Below are 10599 nucleotides of genomic sequence, written 5' to 3'. Positions count from 1 at the left end.
CACCAAAGTCTTATTTTACATCTTAAAAATGTCTTGTGAAATGTTCCCTTTAACTAAATGCAAACGTCTTTTTTTAAAACAAAAAATTTAAAACACAAATTTACTCTAATTTGTCCTGTCTTTTAAAATTTACTTATAAAATGGTTATTCTAAATACATAACAAAAAATTATCAAATATTTTAAAATCCCTTTGAAAAAAGCATGTGGGTAAGCAAAGCAAACTTATTTTTAACAACATAATTTTATTTTATCCAGCGTAATGTTAACTGCACAAGTTTATTAATAGTAGTGCTGGGCAAAGATTAATCGCGATTAATCGCATACAAAATAAAAGTGATTTTTTGCATAATATATGTGCGTGTACTGTGTCTAATTATTGTGTATATTTAACCACACACACATTCATATATTCATTTCAGAATTGTTTTACTTATATATATATATTTTTAATTTATTTTTTATATAGAATATATAAAAATATAAATAAATATATATAAACATGTAAATGTTTCTTAAATACATACATGAATGTGTGTGTATTTATTTATACATAATAATTACACACAGCACATACTCATATATTATGCCAAAAATCACTTTTATTTTGTATGCGATTAATCGCGATTAATCTTTGCCCAGCACTAATTAATAGTAATAATAAGTTTATTTGAATATGTAATAAAATAAAATACAATTTAAAAAAAAAATATACATATATAGTATATATATATATATATATATATATATATATATATATATATATATATATATATATATATATATATATAGTAAAGTATGTATACAGTGTATACATACAAAACAAAACAAATCAAATTAAAATAACAGATAAATAAGGCCATGTACTTCTTAGCACATTCAACCAAAAATTATTATAAATATTAAGTAAATAAAAAAAAGTAAATTCCCATGTTCAAAAGGAGTAGGAGGAAGTTCATAAACAAACTTTTCTAATCCCGCCCCCTTTCTCTATTTTTATCATTTAGATAAAAACAAAACAATTTACCACAATTCTTATTTACATAAATGTACACCTCATGTCTACCTACCCTCACATATACCCATACATACACAGGCCGCAGACAGATGGATGCGCACACATACATACATACAACACTTTTATTACAGTGCCTATCCGAATCCATACTAAAACGGCACAAGTAGGCTACTTTTCTGCATCTCAATATTCATTGTGAGCACAACCCTCAGCGGCCTACTTCTTTTTAATTGGATAAGCATTCAGTCTGTCGCGAGAGAGGGACCGACTGGACCTAACGTACACGGTGTAAACCGTTATCCACCTGCGGATATCTCGCCCGCGGAATCTGTACGTTAGACAACGACGTCATAACTGTTCGAATAGAATAATAATAGTGACGCGTTATTCTACGATGATGTCAAGAATACTTTGAAATATTTCATCGAGACAGCACGAAACCAACGGACACGTCACGCGCGGATTGTCCCACAGAAGCTGTCCAACAGGTGGATTCCGAGGCCAATCCAGATCTGGAAGTAGCCATACTTTACCGTTGCTCTCTCTCTCTCTCTGTCTGTCTCTCCGCCCCTAAGAGTAACCATAGCAAAGGCACTGTAGTGTAGCCGTAAAATTCAGCGTACCGGAAAGAGTCTGAATAACGCGTTCGGGATATGGATCCTTTCAGTGGGCAAAAGGCAATCCTCGGCTGTGACGTGACATTGAAAGTATTAGGGACAAGAGTCATCACGAAGCCACTATTATAGTGTTTATTCGGAGTCATGCCACTTTACATCTGATAAACACAGGTTGTGTATTTTTCTGCCTCAGGAAAGTGTTTTAGACTTTTGGAGTTAATAATGCCTGTAAGCAACGGATCGATGATGGATTTGCCCTCGGAGTATGTGAAAATAAAAGCGCATTATGCTGGGTGAGTGTTGTACTCAGGTGTTTGTCTGTTTAAAGTTGTATTGCATTGTTTCGGCAATAAAGGGGAAATGCCATCCTTTTTTTTTTTTAAGTTTGTGTAAAACATAAAATAAATACATACTTGATTCCCATAGATCGCAACCTTTTTGACACACAAAACTTTTAAACTTTTTTTATCCCATTCCTTCGATGTTTTATATGATATATATAAGGGCTTTTTATTATTTTTGATTACAATACTGCATAATATAATGCAGTAGTTGTCACATATAACTGTAATTTGTGACCAGAAATACTCTTAAGTTGCAGCAGGCTGAAGTCTTATCTAACTGCTACTTGTTGCTCAACACAGCACTCCTAGTATTTATGGTTGTAATATTTTTCATGCATACTTCTTTGACGGTAACTTTTATGACTATTGTAAAAGGAAAACAGTCAAGTTTCAGTTTGACATATTCTTATACGATAAATAAATAAATATAATAATCTTTTAAAACCATGATGCTTTATAAAGCTATGGGATAGCAATATATTTTAGCTATGAAGCCTTATTTACCATATGCCCAGGTAAACATTAAATCAATGAAAGGTCAATCACCTAAAGACATTTATTCATGCAGATTGCTGCTTTAATCAAACTCGTATATTAGTTACAGAGGTTAATTTAAGACAGTACTGCTCAACCAGTTAAAAAAAAACAAAACTGGATGATGAAGACAATTGAATTGGTTTGACTGCTTTTGAACCCAACTTGTCCTTTTTCATCATTCATTACTTTAACATGGTGAATACAATACAGTTCTCTCTTTGGAATTATGTTTCTGGCCCTATAATTTAAATTTTACCTATATTTGTTTAGTTGTTTGTTTCCTAAAATGGTGTAAATATAGCACGCCAATGTCAGAAAAAATGTCAAAAATGGTCCCAAACTGTCACTGGGGTTTTACCCTTTAAAAAAGTCCTAACATTCAGATATATATGTATACGTATACATTTGATACCAGTATGTACTTTTTAGGTACTAATATGTACCCCTAAATGAAATTCTTTTACCTACTCACCTCCATTCCTTTTTAAACCTGTATTACTTTTAAGATATTTTGAAAATGTCATACAATATGACAAGCAACAAGTCAATGGAGATTAAAATTTGATCCCTATTGTAAAACGCCTGGGAAATAATGAGGCATTTTCCAAAACTATTTTAATTCACAGATTAAGAAAGTCATATGAGTTTGGAATGACATGAAACTGAATAAACTATGACTGTTTTTTAGTCACCAATTAATCCTTAGTGACACCTTAGTAATATTCATTCCAAGATATGTAGTTTTGTATTAGTATAGTTAATGAAAATGTTGGTCTTTTGGGATGTTTATTTATTTAAGTCAGGGTAAAGTATAATTAAAGTATAATAAAGTATAAACATTTCAAATGAATGATTAAAGTGCACTGTAAAACCTAACAGTTAACTTAACTCAAACCATTTAAGTAAACCGGTTGCATTAGACCATTTAAGTTTTAAAACACATAAATTTAAGTACTGTGAACTTGAGTCATGTGCATTATGCACTTATATTTAAGTAGTGTGAACTTAAATATAAGTGCATAACTGCATATGACTCAATTTGTTTAAGTTCACAGTACTCAAATGTGTGTTTTAAAACTAATGCAACCAGTTTAATTAAATGGTTTGAGTTGAGTAAACTTTTAGGTTTCACAGTGATGCAGCTTTTAATATTCTATTTCAAATGTAGTGCTGACCGGCTAACTTTATGACTGGTGCTTATTTAAAATGTTAAATTTCACATTTGAAAAAAAAAAGGAACGTAGGTTCTTCACTTTTTATTGTATTAAATTATTCTTTGGACTGTTTGTTTACAACAAGTACGTGTTGTAAAATGTAAAAATTATGAGATAATATACAACATAGCTCTTTTGTAGACTGTTTTAATGCTCTTTTATGTCAAAAAAAGAGCTTGGTTATGTCATTTATACTAAATGGGTGGAGACAGACCTTTGAATCGAGAGCATTATAACCTGACGTAGCGCAGGTGAACTTATATATTTAAAGGAAGTAGAGCATTGATCTAGTTCCTTGTTGTCTGTAAAAGTGTGAGTTCTCATTTATAAAGTAACTTGTAAACATTTCAAAAGATTCGGTGATTCCCACTTCTAAAAATATTTGGGAGGAAGTTAGCACCAGGCGAGAAAGAAATCTCAATATCTGGCCGACAACCTGAGCCAGGCAGTTGCCTAGCAACTAGTCATAAGCCTCAATAAAAGCTCTTTATTTCATGGAGATTCCGAGAGCTGTTTTGATTTGAGCTCAAACCTAAAGGTTTCAGTTTAAAATGTGTCCGTTGTTAGCATAAAAAGAGAGATTACATCGTTTTTAAAGCTCATCTCAGATGGCAAGTTGTTTGATACTCAGCATTGTTGAGTGTCATGTTTTGCATCACTGTACATTCTGAATAGACAAAAGTTGTTTGTCATGCATTTTTACCACAAACAAAACCTGCTTTTGTTTCAGCAATGGTATAGCAATTTATTGCAGTCTTGCATTTTTAAATCTTGTTTTGGTCCCATTTTTATATTTGACGCAAGTCAAAGAGCTGGGATTTTTGACTGAATAAAAAATGCTTGGTTATTTTCAGCCCAAAAAAAGCACAAACCCAACAATGGGTTAAATAAACCCAGAAAAGTTTATATTTTTGATACATATAATTGAAACAACCAAGCATTTTGGGTAAAAAAAAACCAGCATACACTGTAAGTCAATTTCTAACCCAAACGTTGGGTTTGTCCCTTTTTACAATAACCCAGCATTTTGTATAAGCTCAATCTCTTGTGTGAGCTTTTTGTGTCAGCTCATCCAGAGAGAGACATGGGTTGTTTCTTTTCTTTTTCACTGTAAGTGACATTATCCCCAAGCTTTTGTTTTAACATTTCTTGTCTATGTCAAACACATCACTCTAATATGGAGTGAGAGTTTAACACCTCTGAAATGACTTTATTTAACTGTTCACGTCCTCTGGGATGGCTGGCACTTATTAAAGTTAATCAGAAATGTTTCACGTGGCTTCCTCTGGAATTTAATCTTCCTGCCTCCCTCTTTGGTTACGTCATGTCTAACCACCAGCTGTTCGAGGGACTCCTAACATTTATTTGCTTATCAGACTCGTGAGTCGTGCGATGGGAGATTTTTTCACCCCGACTTCAGTGCCAGCCATGTGGGTGTTGAGGACGGTGGGAGGGATGCTTGAGGGCAGGGTGGCAGATGATGGATTCATGATGAAGGCTTCCCTGCCGAGGGCCAAGCTGCTACACAATCTTCACAGCAGGAAACAGACACATGCATTATATATCTGACTGATGTCACGTTTTTCTTCACCTGTCTGCCAGGGTGAAAGTCTGTGGACTGATTTGTAAATGTTTTCAATTGCTCTAAATGCTTCATATGTTTCATGCTTTTAAAATGTATTTTACAACTATGGCCCTGTATACAGTAAGAAATTGTTGTCGATAGAAACTTGGTGGATTAGGTTTAATTTTAAGACAGACTGGTTAACCACTAGGCTCAGATCAAACAAATATTTGCTAAGGAGAATACGTGCAATCTGATGCTGGTTTTCTATTGACTACATTCTAAAAAAAGTTTCAACTCATGGTTGGGTCACATATGGACAAACCCAACCGTTGGTTTGAATTAACTGAGGAAATGTCCACATGTGACCCAACCATGGGTTGAAACAAGCCAGCATTTTGGATTGAAACAACCAACCATTTTTCCAACAAGGTTTACAAATATAAGCGGCTTTAAAGGAATATTCCACTTTCACATAACAAAAATCCTAATAATTTCACCCCCATGTCATCCAATATGTTTATGTCTTTCTTTGTTTAGTCGAGACGAAATTAAGTTTTTTGAAAAATTGTTTTAGGATTTTTCTAAATTTAATAGACTTTATTGGACTCCAACAGTTTACAGTTTAAATGCGGCTTAAAATTGCAGTTTTAACACAGTTTCAAAGGGCTCTAAACGATCCCAAAGAGACATAAGGGTCTTAAAAATAAAAATATGTACTTTTAAAGTACAACTTCTCATTTTGCACTAGCCGTGTGATGCGCTAGCATGACCTTACGTATTTACGCATCGTCACTTCGACAGTTCACGCATGACGTATGCGAAACTACCGCTCCAGTGTTTACAAGTATGGAGAAAGAAGACCGTTATGACGTTGCATGTGGAATGATCTTTAAGTCATGTCTTTGTGTCAGTTTATTGTTTAAAATGGTCCGCCAGTGTGCGTTTCATATATGTAATGCTTGATCTTTCGACATGCAATATGTATGGTCGTGTTGGCGGATCACATGGCTAGTGTAAGGCGAGAAGTTGTGGTTTAAAAGTGAATATTTTGCTAGATAAGACCTTTATACCTCGATTGGGATTCTTTAGAGCCCTTTGAGGCTGCACTGACACTGCAATTTTAAACTGCATTGAAACTGTGACCTGTTAAGGTCCAATAAAGTCTGTTAAATTGAAAAAAATCCTGGAATGTTTTTCTCAAAAAAAAAAAATTCTTCTCGACTGAACAAAAAAACAACAACAACATCTTGGATGATATAGGAGTGAAATTATCTGGATTTTTGTTTTATGAAAGTGGAATATTCTTTTAGATTTTCCGCAATGATATCACTCACTGCCCGAAAATAGTCCCCTTGGTAACTTTCAATAGCAGATGACTATTTTCGGGCAGTGCGTAAAATCATTGCACCTTCTGCAGCCATGTTACAACAGCAAAGTCCTTGATTATTACGCCAGAATGAGAGTATAGTTCCTAAACATAGAAAATCACAACTTTTAATTTTCTGTCTGTCCTAGTACAGGATGTAACTACAGAAGATTCAAGTTTGAAATAGGAAAAATATCGAAACTCTTTGGTTATTTTTTAGCACGATGCTAACGGTCTAATCAGATTCAATGGATTATGCTAAGCTATGCTAAAAGTGGTAGCGCCAGACCCGGAGATCAGCTGAATGGATTCAAAAACGGTAAAAATCCAATGTTTTAATCTAGGGGAGCTGGAAAATGAGCATATTTTTAAAAAAGTGGAGTGTCCCTTTAATAGTTTGTTTTTATCGCTCTGTAGATTAATATAATAAAAAAAGTGCATGTGTGCTGTGTGTTATTGTCAGGATCCTGCCATAGAGTCTTGTTTTATAGTTATTGTAACACTGGCCTGGCATGCACACACTGGCGTTTTTGTGGATCCGTGTAAATGCGGATCATTTTAACAGTGAATGAAATATTTCTCAAAATTGCAAAGGTAAAACGTTTTTGTTTCCACTATATCATCATATAGAGTAAATGTTGCCTAAGCACCTATTAGTTGTATTTATTTCTTAGTAATATTGTTTATTAAGCACTATGAACTTTGTTGAAACCTTGTTAAAAGCTTGTATTTGGCTTTTTTGCCAGTGAAAGTGGGGCAGGAACCAGACTAGGCAGCTGTGTATCAGAGATGGAAAGAAAAGTCTCTTGTGTGTCCAGACAGATGTGGCTTGTTTGGCAAGATGTGCCAACTTGTTTTAGTGCAAATTTAAGCCACAAAGCACACTGTAAAAAAAATCCGTAGAAATTACAATGTTATTGCAGCTGGGTTGCCGGTAATTTACCCTAGATTTAAATGTATGTTATTTACTGGCAAGAGTTTGTTCAAAGTTAAATAAATTTTAAATATTAACAAGTCTTTATCTTTACAGAATAAAACTATACAATAACAGCCTCATGCAAAGCATTCTGGGAACCAGAAATCATCATCAACCTTTTTATGTTTTTTGCTTTAGATTTTGTTTCCCAGAATGTTTTGCTTGATGCTGTTTTTTTAGTTTTACTCTGTTAAGACAAAGACTTGTAAATGTTTAATGTTTATTTAACTTTGAACAAAATATTGCCAGTAAAAAACATAAATTTAAATCTACGGTAAATTACCGGCAACCCAGCTGCAATTTCTACGGATTTTTTTTACAGTGCATCTCATGTGACATGGTTTGTTTTTGAAATACACTAGCCATTCATCCTAATGCATAATGAAAACACTATTGACCATTTAGTTGTGTTTGTAAATAAAATCTTGGTTAAAACTGTTTGAGCAAAAGAATTTAACTTTCTGACAAAAATACAATGAAATCAGAATGTAAATCATTGTTTTTGCACTAAAAAGAAATTTGTTTGTTTGACATTAGAGGTGATATAGCTAAAAATGTATATCACATAAAATACCTAAAACTAATATAATGTATTTAAGCCTTTTTATGATATTCAATATAAATAAATGTCATTGTACTGTAACAGTTCTCAGATCTGCATAAAGGTGATTTCTGCATTAAATGTCAGTGTATTTCTATAGGAACATGCTGATTTCCGACTTGGACTTGGCCATGACATACACAGAACTATGTGAGGAAGTGAGAGAGATGTGTAAGGTTCACAAAGAGCTGCCAATAACACTCAAATGGATTGATGATGAAGGTATGTACAATTTTTTTATTTCGACTCACATTTGGAATGATGATCTAATCATTTTGCTTTTTGAAGATTTTAAGATTGAAGATATTGGGTCTGACAGATCACATACAGATAGTTTGAGAGTATTTGCTGATATTTGTTTTCTTTGACTTGGTTCAAGGGGACCCATGTACCATCTCCTCTCAGATGGAGCTGGAAGAAGCATTTCGGATCTACAGCCGGAACCGGCGATCGGGACTCCTTCTGCATGGTACTTATTCATTACAAAACGTGTGAAATGAATATCTTTTCTTTCTCCTTGCTGCTTACGGTATTTAAACTCACAGTTGTTCCAAGTAATACAGTTACTCGATGTATATTTTACCTGACTATTTATATAATTAAACTGGAACAGAACATCTCAAAATATCAGTATTACACAGCAGAATGCAACACAAGACTTGAAATATTACATTTACGCTGAGTGGCTAAAGCATTTAATAAAAGTCCATTTTCTTTAGAAGCGTTTCTGCTGTCCTCATGCATCCTGGTCTATAAATAGATTAAACCACAAGACTGAGTCACACTCATCTCTCTCTCTTTCTCCCCCCCCCCTCTCTCTCTCCCCCTTTCAGTGTTCCCTAGCATTCCTGAAAGACCTGGTATGCCGTGCCCAGGAGAGGATAGTAAGTGTTAATTGTGATCATCTATAGCGTCCTGCTATGTTCAGCTCTCCTCATGTGCTCTGTATTGCTGATATGGTTTAATGACATCATTCTGTCTGATACAGCGACCCAGTTTCGAAAAAAAATATTTTAAAAAGACTTAAATGAGAAGGATGTATTTCTTGCATCAACAAGCAGTACTGTCAAGTACAATACAATCCTAGTGGTGTTGCTAGGGTTGTGTGGGTTGTTGCCAGGGTGTTGCTAAGGTATGTGGTAGAATCTTCTAGGCGATTGCTAAATGGTTGTTTCTGATTAACCCTCAGAATATTCTGATTCTTAGATATCCTAGACGTCATTCATGTTGTTATTTTAAAACTTGCCAACATTTAATACTTGGTTAGTTTGTTTATATCCTTTAGTTGTTCTGTCCTAAACTGTGTTGATTAGGTTATATGTCCAGTACTTATAGTACAGCGAATGACTGACACCTTTAACTTACTGAATTTCCCAGGAATTGAGTTTATTTTTTTGTTGAACTTTAAGGCTCAACAAACACAACGAGGGTCCAATTTTGTCCTTATTTATTCCCGTCAAATTAAAGGTCTTGTTAAGGGACTAAAGGTTTAGTTTTAGCTGTAGTGGTGAAAAAGTTTGTGTCTCTCAGTGGGACTGTATACTAAACCACTCGAGTAACTGCACAGTAATGCTGTTTTAACCTGCTGTTTTACTGTCTCGAAACTGATGAGTCAGCTTCTTTTACACAGCATGGCCATCCTTTCTAGAAGTGAAATGAATTTCCAGTCATCCTTGACTTTATATTGAGCTCTTTATATGATTTGTGTATGAATTAGTGTGTGTGTGTGTGTGTGTGTGTTCAGAAACCTCAAGCCTCGATTTGCATTATGCATTGTGTGCCTTACTGTTATGTGGAATTGGTCTGGGCTTATTGGCACGCAAGGTCAGTCAGTCATGTTTTGCATGAAAGCTCAGGAGCTGTTCTGCTCCAATCTTGTATTACATGGAAGTTTAACCTTTTATTGAGGTACATCTGCTTCAGTGATCATGTGCCTTTTTATCAAATCTGTTTTCCAGAATTTCATTAAAGGCTTGTTAGCATTATATTTTGCTGTATTTGTGTGTATATTACTGACTTTTGTGGGCTTAATGCTATAAAGATGCGCACAGTGAAACTAAAGCAATAAGCCCGAAGAAGCAGTGGGTTACAGTGCATTTTATAATAGCCAAGGGGCGTTGTTAAGGTTGATGCAAAGTTAAAATAGATCAGATTAATACAGTCTGAGACAATAGTATTTAGTGGATAGAGTACGACGTGGTGAGGGTGGACACTATGGTAATGCAGGACTGTAAGTAGGCGGGGCTTTATCAGTGTGACCTCACATTGATAAGAGAATCAAAACAGCTTTTTTTATCGTAGATGGTTGTGTTCACACACTGCCAACACACACATTTTGTCCAAACACCTTGTAAAAGATAA

At 34.4% G+C, this 10599-nt stretch overlaps 1 protein-coding gene across 1 annotated transcript in view; it reads left to right on the top strand.

The window, feature by feature from the left end:
- Positions 1-919: 919 nt before the first annotated feature.
- Positions 920-10599, top strand: part of prkcz (protein kinase C, zeta) — a 105195-nt gene continuing 95515 nt past the window's right edge. The window contains exons 1-4 of the mRNA XM_065246669.2: positions 920-1926; positions 8339-8460; positions 8618-8707; positions 9072-9122. Coding sequence (XP_065102741.1) covers positions 1856-1926; positions 8339-8460; positions 8618-8707; positions 9072-9122 — 334 coding nt within the window. The 5' untranslated portion in view covers positions 920-1855. The remainder of the gene's footprint in view (positions 1927-8338; positions 8461-8617; positions 8708-9071; positions 9123-10599) is intronic.

The sequence above is a fragment of the Paramisgurnus dabryanus genome, chromosome 11, assembly GCF_030506205.2.
Source record: "Paramisgurnus dabryanus chromosome 11, PD_genome_1.1, whole genome shotgun sequence".
In the NCBI taxonomy this organism is placed as follows: domain Eukaryota; kingdom Metazoa; phylum Chordata; class Actinopteri; order Cypriniformes; family Cobitidae; genus Paramisgurnus; species Paramisgurnus dabryanus.
Note: the sequence above shows the minus strand (reverse complement) of the source record. Positions and strands in the feature narration are given on the sequence as shown.